Raw genomic sequence first — 16,296 nt, forward strand, 5'->3', positions numbered from 1 at the left:
GAATATTCTGACACAATTTCTTAGACTGGTTGAATCTTTTTAAATAAAAGAGGAAGAGTTTAAATAAAAGAGTAACTTCATTAAACAATACTGGGAATTGAAGCATTTGTTTGAATTACTTAAAAGGACGAGCTTGATCTAACTCACATATTCACTGGACTTATACAAATGTTGGTGTGTTTATATGCTTGTGAGCCTTGTGGGCCTTTCAAATGATTTGAGAGAGTATTGGTACTCATTATTAAAGTCAGCGGAAGGAAATCAGAAAAGCTTTCCTCAGAGCTCAGTGCAGGTAAGGGGGAAGGTGCAGGTAAGGAAGACCAACATCTGCCAGATATATACAGATATATAATTTTTTAATTTATTTTTTGACTACTGTAATCTATGATATGAACAAATGAGGGAAATCACCGTATGTTAAACTTGGTTATTTTGTCAGTTAAATCAGAAACATTTCTGAACAGCTACTATTTACAGAAATAACACTTGTTCTATGGAATGAGATGCTGTAAAGCAGTGCCATGGAAAGGGACCTGGGGGTCAGTGACAAGTTGAATATGGGAGGTCAGTGACCTGGGGGTCAGTGGAAAGTTGAATATGAATGAGCTGTGCCAGACAGCAAGGAGGGCCAACCTTGTCCTGGGGGGCATCAGGCAAAGCATCGCCAGTCGGTCAAGGGAGAGGATTGTCCCGCTCTGCTCTGCACTGGGGTGGCCTTCCCTAGAATATTGTGTGTAGTTTTGGGCACCGCAACACGGAAAAGATATTAAGCTCTTAGAGAGTGTCCAAAGAAAGGCAACAACATGGTGAAGAGCCCTGAGGAGAAGCCGTATGAGGAGCGGCTGAGGTCACTTGGTGTGTTCAGCCTGAAGAAGAGGAGATTGAGGGGAGACTTCATTGCAGTCACAACTTCCTCATGAGGGGCAGAGAAGGGGCAGGCGCTGATCTCTTCTCTGTGGTGACCACTGACAAGACTTGAGGGAATGTCCTGAAGTTGTATCAGGAGAGGTTCGATATTAGAAAAACGTTCTTCATGCAGAGGGTGGTTGGGCACTGGAAGAGGCTCCCCAGGGAAGTGGTCACAGCACTAAGCCTAGAACAGTTCAAAGAGCATTTGCATGATACTCTCAGGTACATGGTGTGACTCTTGGGTATGGTCCTGTGCAGGTCTAAGTGTTGGATTTAGGGTCCCCAAAAGGGATCCTTGTGGGTCCCTATCAACTCAGCTTATGCTGTGATTTTGTGAACTAAAATACTTCTGTTGAGTATTAAAATTATGAATGATATGGAATAGGTCATTAGCTTTGGAGTTCTGAAGGCACTTAAAAGCCCTAGGCAGTTTTTGCTTAATTGCCTCTCCAAGGTAGAAAACAACTCTATATAGACAGATCCCTTAGCCTGTTATCTTTCATCCCCACCTTGGACTTACCCACGTGAAGGAGAGTTGGAGGAGAAGTAGAAGTACTGTCTAGCTAGACAAGTGGATAGGTCAGTTTCCCACTAAGCATATAATTTCTGGCTGTCTTGAGAATTTGCTGTAAAAATTGATAGTGTATTCTTTCTTCTATAAATACACTTTCCTGTTTGAAGCAAATAATGCTAATTCAGTAATTAGTCTTGAGAAAAACTGTTGCTGACATTCTTGCAAAGTTGAACAGTTTAAAAGAAGTTCTGCCATCATAAAATGACCAATTTGACTAATAGTAGACTGTTACTCAAATTACAAACAGTTATTTTCCTATAGGAAGTTTCTGGACCATAAGCAATGAGAGGCATAAAGGTGCCTGAGTGCTGTCTTCCAAAAATTATCTTTGCTTCTGCTTGCAGAAGCTTTGGGCTATACAACAAAATCCCATTGTTCTCTCTGTAGTTACACAGTTCAAATATCTCCTCTCCTCAGTCATTCTGCATGTTCTGGATAAATATGAGCTCTTTAAGAATTAAAGTGACTCTAGCAATATACAATTAGATCAGCTGTGTACTGCCAAAAGAAAGGATCCCCAAGGGAAGCATTAGAAAGCGTTGAAATCATAGTAACTATAAAGGAGGCAATTTTTATCACTATCTTAATAGTGTCATGCAAATATAAACCTATAAATATGACATGATAGAATAATTCTAACAAAGGAAATTAGTATAAATAACTAAATTTTGAGACACTATGAGAAAGATACAATACAAAATGCCAAGTTTTAGTTTAAGCAAAGAAATTGTGGGTGTCATGAAGCACTACAATATCTTTGAATTCAGTTGAAAGTGAGCACTTAGTTAGCCCTGTATTCTCTTCCTCCTTGCTCCATAGGAATGTAATAATTGTGGATTAGACAATTTTTAAGGTTGAAGAGAAAATGAATTTGAGTAGGAAGGAGGAAATCTTGCCCCCACTAATTGTGGGGGAGAACCTTCTCACTGACCTTAGGAAATGCAGTCTTCTATCTCCTATTAAAAAAAAAAAAAAAGATAAATCATTGTTAAGGAAGCACTGCCATTTGGGCACAGTCAGTTATTACACCTTCACATGATAGAACAAAATTCTCTGCCATCGAAGGGAGAAAAGAAATGTAATTTAAACCACCATTTTCCCTTTTTAGAATGAAATGGATATCTATGTAGAAGCATAGATATGACTATCATATTCAGGGGCTCATGATAAAAGTATATATGTTTATGCTGTTTATGTATTTTATTTCAAGGATTAATTAGTTCTGACAGCCCCATGCAGTGACTGATTAGTCTGTTTCTCCTATACACACCACTCTCAGTGGTTATTTATTCTACAACAGTACAATTTGCCAACAAGATTCTTTTCAGGCTTGGTGTTGGCTCTATTTGTTAATGCAAGTATTACCATTTCTTAAAATGTCATTTGCATGCATTTTACAGTTTTCTCCAGGTTGTAAGTACTTCTCAAAAAATCTCAAAAAACAGTTCCTACTAAAGCAAATAGACTGAATTTACCACTCATAAAAGCCTGTTGAGGTATATATTTAACTGTCTTGCATGTTAACCTTATCTTGCAACTAGGAAGTCACTGTTTATACACAGTTGTTAGCAGATGAGAGGGGCACAACTTCTACTTTAAACTTTTGCTCTGTTTTTATTATTATACAACCTTGGGGTGAGGGTATAGAGGATCCTAACTACTCTTTTACTTCTTCATAATCCCCTTAACTAAGTAACCTCTCTTTTCTTACTTCCATGAAAAATGTTTTCTCAAAAAAATTAGGGTAATCTTATCCCACCACAGATTTGTACTGACTTGGTAAATAAATTTTACTTCTTTATCTTGTATTTCTGAAATAATGTTCCAATAACTAACAAATATATTTCACTGCATCTGAGTTTATGGCTTAGAGTGAGAGATGGGGTGTCATAAGAGCATCCTGGATTCTCTCCCTCTTTCCAGAAGCAAGTAAACATCCAAATAGAGATAATCTACAGGAAAAGATCTGAATAGGAGAATGCACACAAGAGCATAGAACAACATTGCTAACAAAATGTATTCTGTCCATTCAAAAATACCACTAACTGCAAGTCCATTCACAGCTACAAATGATTTATATTTTTAAAGTGGTTTTGGATACTTAGAACATTAATCTTTTCAAACAAACAAAAATTTAGGTTATTTATCAAGGCATTAATGGTATCATTCAACTGTGTTTTTTACTTTGGGATGGCTTTGGAAAAAGCCTATGTTCAAATTGTATTTCCTAAAAACAAAAGGAGTAAAAAATGCTCATAATCCATATTAGGCTGTAATTGCTGAAAATCATATGATTCTTCGTTTTGGATAGGTGGGCTTCATATCATAGAATCATAGAATCAGATGGATTGGAAAGGACCTCTGAGATCATCAAGTCCAATCCTTGATCCACTACCACCACAGTTACTAGACCACGGCACTAAGTGCCACATCCAGTCTTTTCTTAAACACCTGCAGGGACGTAGAATCCACCACCTCCCTGTGCAGCCCGTTTCAATGCCTGATTAACCTCTCTGCAAAGAATTTCTTCCTAACATCTAACCTAAACCTTCCCTGGCACAGCTTGAGACCATGCCCTCTTGTCTTACTGTTGGTTGCCTGGAAGAAGAGACCAACCCCCACCTGGCTATAACCTCCTTTCAGGGAGTCGTAGAGAGTGATGAGGTCACCTCTAAGCCTTCTCTTCTCCAGACTAAACAACCCCAGCTCCCTCAGCCTCTCCTCATAGGACTTGTGCTCAAGTCCCTTCACCAGCCTGGTTGCTCTTCTCTGGACCTGCTCCAGCACCTCAATGTCCTTCCTGAACTGAGGGGCCCAGAACTGAACACAGCACTCCAGGTGTGGCCTCACCAATGCAGAGTACAGGGGAAGGATCACTTCCCTGCTCCTGCTGCCCACACTGTTCCTGATCCAGGCCAGGATACCATTGGCCTTCTTGGCCACCTGGGCACACTGCTGGCTCATGTTCAGCTTCCTGTCGATCAGCACCCCCAGGTCCCTTTCTGCCTGGCTGCTCTCCAGCCACTCTGTGCCCAGCTTGTAGCGCTGCAGGGGGTTGTTGTGGCCAAAGTGCAGGACCCGGCACTTGGCCTTGCTGAACTTCATCCCATTGGAATCAGCCCAACTCTTCAGTCTGTCCAGGTCCCTCTGCAGAGCCCTCCTGCCTTCCAGCAGGTCGACACTCCCCCCTAGCTTGGTGTCGTCTGCAAATTTCCTAATGGTGAACTCAATTCCCTCATCCAGATTATCAGTAAAGATATTAAACAGGACTGGGCCCAGCACTGATCCCTGGGGAACACCACTGGTGACCGGCCGCCAGCTGGATGCAGCCCCGTTCGCCAGCACTCTCTGGGCCCGGCCCTCCAGCCAGTTCCTAACCCAGCACAGAGTGCCCCTGTCCAAGCCATGGGCTGCAGCTTTTCTAGAAGTGTGCTATAGGAGACAGTGTCAAAGACTTTGCTGAGGAGGGTAGAATGCTACCTTTTTAGCTGTCTAAGTGGCCTCTGCTTAACAGTGTTTGAAATTGATAATACTGACAATCAACACATTGCTCATTCTTCAGCAAAAACACACACAGTCAATAGACCCTAAATTAATGTAAAGAGTTTTTTAAAATATTCTAAATAGGTGTTCTTCAAATAAATTTCAAAACATTTTTGTTTCCTGATATTTTGTGTGACAGGCTTTGTGATAACCCGAGTTTTATAATTTGTTTATTTCTGCCACTGTGTTGCATAATAGTGAGGCAAGCCTCTCATTTCAGCTCTCAGGAGAGGTCTTTATGATATTAAATCTCTGCTTGTAGATTCTGATACTGGTGTTCTTTATCTGCTGAAGGGAAGTGAATAAATAAAATACTCTGTATTATTTTTAAATATTGTTTTTTTTTCTTGTGGGTGATTTATATTAAAAGTGACAAAATTTTGTTTGCTTGTTTGCTTGTTTGGGTTGTGTTTTTTTAATTTTTTCAATTATATGCTTGTCCAGAGGTAGAAGCTTGAACAGACCATTTTTTTGACCTACAACAGTTCTTAGCCACTTCTCTGCTTCTGCAGTTTTTATCCCTAATACAACTTCATGCATCCAACACCAGTGTTTGCCTCACAGTGCAAAGATTCACATTTATTCTATTCTTTATTTTTGAGAGCAGGAGTACCCTTAGTTGAAAGAAAAACTCATTTCCAGAGCTGCACAGGGAAGCTTCTACAACAGCTGCCTGCACTGTATTCATACTGTGGGTAAGTAGGGGAGTTTGAATAAATATCGTAATTAGGAATATGATAGCACATTTTGATTGCTTTATTAAATAAGACCAACATGAATCTCTTCTTACTGGTGACACTAATGATCATTAATGGCCAAGTCTGTTATCTTTAGAGTATGAATTCTTAGTTGAAAAACCTAAGTCTTGAATACAAGACTTACTATTTTTGAAACAGAAAATAAATGCAAATCCTTGGCATTAATCATTGGTCTAAGATAATCCTCAAAAACAGAAGATAGAAATAACAGAAAATACTCCAAATCTTTTTTCCCCTTGGTTTTCACACAAAAGTAATAGGAGGCTTTGTGGACATAGCTGTATTCCATATAACCATGTTTACACACTATATGCAGCCTAGCTGCCTTTGTGCTCCAGCTTTGTCAGGTTTCTAAACAACATACAGCAAGTACCAGAAGAGGTTTCATACTTTCCCAAAGGTATGTTATTCAATCTTAATAATACAGACTTGAGGTGGTGCAAGTAAAAGATACAGTTTTCCAGAGATTTGCACTAAATGCTATCTTCAGACAGCTCAGTCATAAACAGTGGCATGCATTCCTTGGGGCTGGACATTTAAACCTATAATAACAAATAGACATTTTTCCCCCTTGTGGGCTACTGATTAAAGTATTTGCAGGCTTTAATAACACTTTTGGCAGAACAATGTCTGTTTTAGACATTTTTTCATTTGAAAATGGTTACTTGCAGATCTGTTACTGTTTTATAGCCATGAATTCTACAGCATTAATCAGTTTCAAGCATATTTGAAAGAATTTTCAATATATTTAACTTGGGGAAAGGAATTAAAGGCTGGAGAAGAATTTTTCTTGATTAGATGTGAGATTATGTGTTGAGAAGGTAATACAAAGATTATGTCAGACATCAAAAGTGTACAGAGTTCCAATTTAGACACCAGAGAATGCTCCAAAGGAAATATACCTGTTCTGAGAAGGCATTTTGTTGATCTGCTCCTCTGTGCTGCTGATGGAGTTATTTGCTTTTTTCTGTATTCCTCCCCTTGAATATAAAAAGATATTTAGGTCATTAAAATGCAATTAATATCATTAAATACACAGCATTCTACAGATGAACTATATTACAGAAGATTCTCTTTGGATAATGTTTTACAGATACTTTATGAAAAAACTGTGGAACAATGTACTTTCTGGACCTTTTTCATGAACAAAATTATCCAGCCATGGAGTATTAGAATGACACATGAACTGTCTAGTGGGAACAGGTATATACAGCACACTGTTGCTGCTCTATGAGATTGATTGTGCTTTGCTTTGCAAGAGGTATACCTAATGCATAATGTGCTGTGCTCATGACACAGAGAGAATAATAGACTCTCATGAAGAAACATCACCATTTCCAGGTTTGCTGTCTTTTTTTCAGTTTATCAGTCCATCAGTGAGAGAGTTGTAATAAATCTGTAAGAAGACTTCCAGCTCTGTCATATAAACCACCTTCTGTCAGCTTATAGGAAGGCAGTATATTTGCAGTTGTATTGCAGGACCTACTCTCACTTATAACTGGAATTATAAGTGTGATGGAATAAATGAATAAGACTCTCTATAGGAAAGGATAAAAAGATGATGAAACATATTTGAGACCATTTCTCTCTGTAAACAGTTGAAATCCTTTACAAGTTAACTGAATTCTCTAGTGACTTGAAATCTGTTTAGGAACACTATGCTTCAATAGTGATGATTTTCAACATTTACACTGCGTTACAGTCATACAGAACACAACCCATCTAGAATGGGGATTTGTGGATTCAGAAGTCTTCTTTAGTATTATCTTCAGAAGCTGATGACATCCTTTGTGAATGATCTTCATATATTCAGTATGTACTTCAGTTGAATACTCCTTTTTTTCAACTAACAACCATACGTATTGTGAGTGAAGCACATATTGAAATATTACCAATATCTTCCATTTACCCACAGTTTATCTAATGATATTAAAGCTCTCTGTTTTTTTTTTTAGCAAAATTTGTCATTGACATGATGAAGTTTAACACCAGTGTAAAGGTAAAATTAAACTTAGTAAGCATACCTTATTTTGCATGCCACACAGTAGTTATACCCTTACACCATTCTAAAATGAGGACATTTTAATATTACACAATTGAGTTCCATAGAAACAGTTATTATTTGAATATCTATATAAAAGAGGAAATGTGCTGCAGTGTTTTAGGAAGGAGTTAGTAGAAAAATCAATAGCCCCAGTCCTAGTAAAAACAGTCTTTTGCAGCATTAGTAGGCACTGCACAGAGGAGTAAATTGTAAACATTACCTCCTTTTATGAGTTTTAAAGTTTCTACCTTTAAAGAGTTATCTTAGTACCATTTAGTACCAGTATACTGTCATAGCCTGTAAAAAGGCCAGTCCTCAGCTAATCTGTCACAAACATTTGCTTTGCCAATACAGAAGATTTTAATTACTTTTTGAAACATTAGACTGAATATTCCATTCATTTTTCAAATAGCTGATAAACTGTATGCAATTTCACTTCCCCGGCCTTGCTTGGGTAATAGTTGGTGTTTCTGTGCCTAGTGTAAAAGAGTTGTCTAAATGCCAGCAATTTTTTACTTATTTTGAAGCTCTGCATAGCGTAATCATAACACAGGAAAGCTGTGGGTTAGTGTTCCAGAATACTTGCCTGTAAAATATGGTGCACTTAAATTAGACAGTGTTTGAGGTGTTGTCCTATTTTGGCCAGGACCTGGAGGTTATTCTACACCACATCTCATCATCATGGGGTTTGGGGGGAGGGACTCTCACTCCTGAGAAGAAGAGTGTGACTCCTTGCTGAAAAACACATGGCCAGAGGGGAGAAGCCATCTATCAGTGTTCCTTGTTTGGAGCTCTGTACTGAGTCTTTTTGCATGTGAATCACTCTCTCTTCTGCACAGTTTTGATATTAGTATTGTTGCTGCTGCTGTTGCTCCACAGTGTCTTGTTTGTGAGAGTTTCGGTGTGGATACTGAATCAGGGAGTACCTTTCTGAAACCATGACAGCCTTATCTGTCACCCAAGGCGGGACTCAAACCCACAACCCTGGGATTGAGAGTCTCATGTTCTACTGACTGAGCTAGCAATGACATGAAGTGATGTATCATAACTTTTGGGTCCTGGCCAAAAGTAAGATAGGTATACAGAATCAGCAAATGTAATTCAGACTTAAACAAACGACCGTGTGTTGCAAATCTATGCTCTTCTGGCATAATCTTTTTTTCATCTAAACCATGATTACCTATGCATGAATTCCATACACTTGCACCTTCAGATCACTATGGCTTTTGTAATTCTGTTTTTGTGTTTGTGTGCCATTGGAAGAACTGTATTTCCTTAAAAAAAAAAAAAAAAAAGAGGTAATTTTCCCCACCATAAGCATCTTTCTCCCTTTAAAATACGGAAATGTAATTGACACAGTGTTCTTTATTGCATTTTAATAATCACATAGAATATTTTTACTTGTATTTGGGACCTTCAGAATATCACAGAATCATTGAATGGTCTGGGTTGGAAGGGACCTTAAAGATCATCTAGTTCCAACCCCCCTGCCATGGGCAGAATAAAGAAACTTACCGTTCACAAGCCTTTATTTTGGTCTCAGCATGTCTACTAAACATTTAATGTTTTCTGTAAGGCAGAGGCCCTATGAATTTATTGAGTCTGTTGAGTATATATGAATTTCAAAGGTCAGTGTAAGAATTGTACTCAATGTACAAATATGGTATTTCAGGAAAGTGTCTGTAGCTGTGTTACTTGACTGTGGAATGAGAAGACTCATCTAAAAATTATAATATGTATTCTACTAATTAGGTAATTTCTAACTTACAAATTACTTTTAGCTGGTCTATTATAAGTAATTGCATATTCTGGTCAGCTTGCAAAATGAGAAGTTCTTGTATTACTCTTTGGATTTCAGAGAGTAAACACTATATTATTCAGTGAAATATGTTTCAGAATTATTATCATAGAGCCAATATTGTGTTCAAATTACATTCTGTAATTTGAAATTTGGGGTAATTTTTATTTCTTTTTTTATCTGTAAGAATGTTCCTTTGTGCACTTTTGCCAAACAACTCCAAAACCAATAATTTACTATTTGCAGTTGATGAATGGTAATCTATAAAACAAAAGAATTTTTATGTACTGTTTACTATAATTTTCTTATAGTTAACTTGGAAATACCTTGAGCTCACTGCAGCGTAAAACCTTACTGCCAAAGGCATGAGACTAGATATTGCTGACAAAGAGCTCTGTGTTCAAGGACTTTGACTCACATACATGGGATGGAAACAGTGCTAATGATTTAAGCTAAATGTCTTAAGCCTAGCATTTTTATAGAGATTACCATCCCTTGGAAACATACTTTCTTCCTGGTTTAAATGATACTAGTACATGGCAGGATAATAGGAATAAATTTCCTTCAACTAACTTCCAAGTGAGTAGGTTGACAGGAGTTTTGGTAACAGCTTAAACTTGCAAAGCTGAGCACATCTACCAGAATTATTTCTTTGACCTGGGACTAGTTTCATTCAAGTAGTATGCATTCAGGCTGTGCAAATGAAATAACATCTCTGACACTTAGTAGACCGACCATTTGTACAGTTGGGGATGTATTCACATGGGGCATGTAATTTGCCTAAATTTTCAGCATAAGTGGAATAAGAAAGAGGCAGTAGCAAAGAAGGTTAACTTCTATAATAACCTGCCTTAGAATTCATTGTGTTGAAATTTGATGAACAAACTGAGAAGCTGGTTTCCATGGACAAAGTGCTGATGGGAGATGAATTTGGATTCTGGCTTCTTACACTCTTAATTTCATGTTTATTCGGTACAAGTTGAAGTTTGGGAGGGAACTAAACCTGCAGCTCTATTGTTTGCCTTCAGCCTGCACTTTCCCACAGAGAAAGTCATTCATCATCCATTGTTTGGGATACCTCCAAGTACATTTGGCATTGATTCAGTGGTGCTTTTTGGCTTTGAATTAGCAGCTAGCTTTGGCTCAAAAATGCGCACTCTGGTATCTCAGACAGTTTTGCAAGGAGCAACAAAATAGACAATTATTGTAACACAGGAATTATGTTTTATTCACAGCTAAAATCAGACTAATGCATTCAGTCTTCGAAAACCTCAACAGATATTTGTGTAAGACCTTTATAAGTCGTCATCTAATGAGGCATGTCTTCCCCTTCTCTTCCTCTGCCCCTCAGAAAAAGTAAGAGCAACTATATTCTTCCATATCTAATATTCCATAAAAGCAATAGGGACTGTTACAAAATGCCACTTTGAAATTTATGGTTGAGAATAAGTAATCAAACAAACAACAGTCATCCCTTGGAGAACATAATTTCTTAATTGTACCTTAGTAGGCAAAACAGGAATCCAACAGGGAAACTGAGTTTATTGACTCAAGTTTCATCCCCATCTTCTGTACAGAAAGACAGGAGGCATTAACAGTGTAAAAGTTTTATGCATTGTTGATGGGTAGTCCTCACATTTGGAGGAGAAGAATCTTCTGATATTTGAAATGGTTTCTTTCTATCCGTCATTATAGGGTGGCCAACAACCAGCCACAAGTGGTGTTCCCCAGGGTTCAGTAGTGGGACCAGTCCCATTTAATATCTTAATCAATGATTTGGATGAGGGGACTGAGTGCCCCTTCAGTCATTTTGCAGATGATGCCAAGCTGGATGGGACTGTTGATCTGCTGGAGGGAAGGAAGGCTCTGCAGAGGGATCTGAACAAGCTGGATCCATGGGTAAAGGCCAGAGGGATGAGGTTCAATAAAGCAAAGTGACATGTCCTGCCCTTGGGTCACAAAAATCCCATGCAGTGTCACAGGATTTTGACAGAGTGGCTGGAAAGCTGTCTGGCAGAAAAGGATCTGAGGATGCTGGTTGACAGCAGCTGAACATAGCCAGCAATGTGCCCAGGTGGCCAAGAAGGCCTATGGCATCTGGGCCTGTATCAGCAATAGTATGGCCAGCAGGACTAGAGAAGGGATCATTCCCCTGTACTCTGGTAAGGCCTCACCTCAAACTCTGTGTTCAGTTTTGGGTCCCTCGCTCCCTACAAGAAAGACACTGAGGTGCTGGAGGGTGTCCATAGAAGACCAATGGAGATGATGAAGGGTCTGGAGTACAACTCTTATCCGTAGTGGCTGAGGCAGCTGGGGTTGTTTAATCTGGAGAAAAGACACGGTGGATGTGGCAGTTAGGCACATGGCTTTTTGGTGAACCACAGAAACTATGGCATATCACAAAAGTGTGCATTGTTTGGCAGCACATAGTATGCAAGAGGATGTAAGATTTTACTAGGATAGTTTGTATATGATGCAAATCACTTTTCTCTGGATGGCCACAGTGAAGATGAGAGAGGTTTTAGAAGATCCTATAGCATAAGACATTCTCTCTCTTCATCATTCAGTGCATTTCAGCACTTCTCTTTGTAGAGTTGCAGGGTTTTTTAGGACACAGTAAGAAGACACAGAAAAATAATCATATATTCATCCATGCTTGAATAATAACTGAAATTAAAAAATGAACTTTTCCTTTGTTGCTTCAATAGAGCAGCATTCACATCCAAACCATACCATCTTGCAGATGTATGGCGTTACTTGTATTTATATTTTCCAAACAACAAAGACATACAAATCAGAACTCATAGTTCACAGTCTAAATCTCTTCAGTGCATCAAGAGGTATTGCAAAAGTGCTTATAAACAAGCAAAAAAATCAGCAATGCTCAACAAATCTAATTTTTAATAATTTGATTCTATGAATGAGATGTGGAGCGAATTCTCACTTTGGGACACACACATGATTCCAACTGACTTCATAAGGAACTACATTATACACATCACGTGAAGAATATCGCTTAGGAAGAGCTCCTGGATCACTGTGAACTGCTTTTGCTCAGGTACTTCAGAGAGACGGATAAAAAAATTACTTGGGTCCTAATTCATCTCTAACTTAAGCTTCAGTAAAGTGAAAGTGATTTAGTGCCTATAAGCAGGGTAGAAAAGAGGAGAATAAGGCTAAGGACTTCCTATTAAATATTAAGTAGATACAAAGACTAGTTATCTGTTCATGGTTTTGCCCAATAGGATGTGAATAATTAATTCCTAAATATCTAACTCATACAATAATTATGGAGGCAGACAAATTACTTAAAAATTTCAAAAGCTATCTACTGCTCATGTTTTCAGGAGCTCAGGTGCACTCTGTTTTGTTTCCAATGCAGCTGTACTGAGGCCATCTCTTGAATTCCAGCATGTAGATCATGAAGAGTCCACATAGTTCTATATTCAGTGGAAGACCACTTGCGTAAGGGTAAGGGGACATTACATAAGAGTATATTCACACAGAGAGACCTATTCGTTGGATGTACAAAGAAGTAATTAGTCAATACACTTTATTTACAGTGTATGGGTGCTTATTGGTATAAGGCATAAGAATACAACTTTGCTGCCTACTTAGCAAATTCAGCTTTTTGTTCTTCAACTATTTGCTGGCCAGAGTCTGGTGGTTTTTTGTTTGTTTGTTTGTTTGTTTGGTGGTGGCTTTTTTTTTTGTTTGTTTGTTTTATATGTATGTAGCAAAAATTACCTCCTTGAGCATGTTTCCCAAACTTCAGTTTAGCTCATGTAGCAAGCTGGATTTTTTTCTACTTATTTTGCAAACTTGCCCGAGGTGAAATATAAACTTTACTCCTTTTTCTGGAGATCATATGTTTCTCTTATTCAGCAATACATTTTTAGTAGACCTCAACTCTGTATCTCATATTACATAGCAATCTCTGTATTGTAATACTTCAGTTTCAATTTTAAGTTACAAATATTAGAATATGTTGTGCAAAACCCATACTCTTTCAAGAGAGCTGCTCTTCTATAGGACAACCAGGAAACCCAAATTCAGATAGAGAACTAAAACACAACAACACAGTAATGTATTTCAGAAGAAGAAATGTTCCAGTATATGTAAGAGAATTCTATTTTTTTTCCTGTAGAACACTGTCCTTTAGAGTACTTTGCTTCATGTAATTTGTTCACTCTAATACTTTAATGAAGATGTACCTTTCAGTTTCAAATGGTTATGATACAAGTCAGGATTCTTTTTTCTGATCCCCAGAACAATTTGGAATAGGAACATATGACTAGGCACAGCAAATTGATCATGACAGGAAACAGAGTAATAGGATCTGCAAGATATCATGAAAGAATCAACAAATCAAATGAGAGTAGATTATGCTCATAAGAAAAAGTTTGTTAATAAGGAAGCAAGAGCTTTTAGCTTTTACAGTAATATCTTCAATGAGCTGTAAAATAATACACGAGAGAAAAATCCCAGATCTCACAGCACTGAATTTATTAACAATTAGCCATCACTAGCTCCTCAGTGAGGCACAACTTCACTGGAATAATAAATGAGTACTATCCAGTGTGTATGTGTGTGGGGGGAAATCCCACCCCAGTGAATACTGGTGGTGTGAGAGCATCAGAGAAGCTGCAAATCCTCCAGTTTATTTCCTGGTCTACTCTACACTCACCACATGACTTTCCATTGACTTACATAGTCCCAGACTCCAGCTCTTTATTTCTCTTTATTTCTCTATTCAATGGACACTAACCTGGGAAACTCCTTTGAGAGCTGTTCAACTGAAAATATAAATGAAATGTGACTGTGAGCACTATATTTAGAAAGGGTCCTAGGTTTAAGGTAGAGTGCGGGCTTTCTGTAGGGTTGACTGTGAATCTTGGAATTATGACAGAATGGCTTGAGTTGGAAGGGGCTCTTAAAAATCATCTAGTTTCAACCTCCCTTCCATGGGCAGGACACCAGGGTGCTCAGAGCCCCATCCAACCTGGCCTTGAACACTTCCAGGAATGAGTCAGCCACAAGTTCCCTGTGCAATGTGTTCCAGTGCCTCTCCACCATAACACTAAAGAGTTTCTTTCCTACTATTTAATCTAAACCTAGTCTTCTTCGATTTGAACCCACTGCTTGGTTCCCTCCAGACCTTGTGCCACCATGGGAAGGGGATCCCGAAACGATCACCGCCTCTGACTGATGCTCTTTCCATTGTTGACTTTCAGAAGATGTGAAATGGAAAACCGAGTCATCGCTGTCCAAGGGCCCCCAGCAGACACCAACTGCTGCCTGTTGCTTTGAGACCCCGAGGCAGGTCTCGGCACCCTCAGTACTTCGGTCACGAATTTTTGTCACAGAGCAAACCGCTGCTGTCCGTGGCCTGATGCACGCGCAGACGAGGGGGACGCGCAGACGAGGGGGACGCGCAGACGAGGGGGACGCGCAGACGAGGGGGTCGGGCAGAGCTGGGTACGCGCACACCGCGAGCTGCCCGTGCCCGCGCCCCGCGGGGCTCCGCGCGGCCCCTGCAGCACGGCCTGACGTCACGGCCCGCGGGGCAGGGCGGGGCGCGGCTGCTCCGCAGCGGAGGGCGCGGGAGGCGCGGGGGACGCGGAGCGGGGCGGCGGCGGTGCCGCCTTGCTGTTCCCTGTCCTGTCCTGCGCTGCCCTGCCCGCGGCCGTCCGCACGGCTGGCCGGCCGGCCCTCCGGCGCCATGGAGGAGTTCCTGCAGCGCGCCCAGTCCAAGCTGGTGAGTCACGGCCGGGGCAGCGGGTCCGGAACTTCGCCCGACTTGCGGTAGCTGCGGCCCCGCGGGTGCTCCCCGAAACTTCTGGGAGCGCTCCAGCTGCGCTCTGGTCCTCATCGGGCGGGCGGTGGGGAGAAGTTGGGGCTAGTGACCTTCGCATGGGCTGGGGTGTGTTTTGGGGATGTGTTTTTCTTTTCACACCTTCTCTGCTGTCTGGTTATTGCTGAATAATGCTCTGCTTTGCTGATATACGAACCCATGTCTAGCAGGCGTGTAGGGGGTGGCAGCGTGTCGTTTTGGGATCATTTGCACATTTGTAGAGACTTTCAGATGCATCAAGTTGCGTAGTTGAATGAAGGAATAGTTACATGAGAAGTCACTGAGTCTGTTATTTGTGTGGTCTAAATTTCACTAGTAATAGGGCATAAGTTTGCATAAGCAAGACATAAAATTACTGAGGATAACAGTAAGATTATCAAGGTCCAGCTTCATATTTGTGTCTCATCTGCCATAGGTATTCAATACTGGGTTATCACGGAGATACATAGGTCCTGTTCTCAAAGGACTTGTTGGTCGTGTTGAGCTAAAACTACGGTGCATTTCTTTTTATTACCTTGCCTGATAATCAAGCCCCAAATAATAAGTGCTCTTTTTCCTGTTATACACAAACTGGTCTTAGGTCAGCTTGTTTACAATGAAGACGGTTGATTTTCTCTGCAAAACTCAGTTTTATCGAGTTGTTACCTTTCATGTGTAGCCTGCATTCCCGCTAGCTATCCCAACTTGGTGTTCAATTATAGGAGTAATAATGGTTTTGTAAATAAAATCCCATGGCTGCTAGTTTTGTCCTGTATTTTTGGATTCTTGGGACCTATGTGCTTACAGGGTTGCCTCCCCACCCTTTTGAGGGTTGCT

The 16,296-nt window shown here is 39.9% G+C and overlaps 1 protein-coding gene across 5 annotated transcripts in view; it reads left to right on the forward strand.

The window, feature by feature from the left end:
• Window positions 1-15,309: 15,309 nt before the first annotated feature.
• Window positions 15,310-16,296, forward strand: part of PRUNE2 (prune homolog 2 with BCH domain) — a 136,823-nt gene continuing 135,836 nt past the window's right edge. For all 5 annotated transcript variants that reach the window (XM_027909946.1, XM_027909961.1, XM_027909968.1 and 2 more), the window contains exon 1: window positions 15,310-15,384. In XM_027909946.1, coding sequence (XP_027765747.1) covers window positions 15,349-15,384 — 36 coding nt within the window. In that variant the 5' untranslated portion in view covers window positions 15,310-15,348. The remainder of the gene's footprint in view (window positions 15,385-16,296) is intronic.

The sequence above is a fragment of the Empidonax traillii genome, unplaced genomic scaffold (genome assembly GCF_003031625.1).
Source record: "Empidonax traillii isolate 1590-97213 ecotype Southwest subspecies unplaced genomic scaffold, ASM303162v1 scaffold28:size2823434, whole genome shotgun sequence".
Classification (NCBI taxonomy): domain Eukaryota; kingdom Metazoa; phylum Chordata; class Aves; order Passeriformes; family Tyrannidae; genus Empidonax; species Empidonax traillii.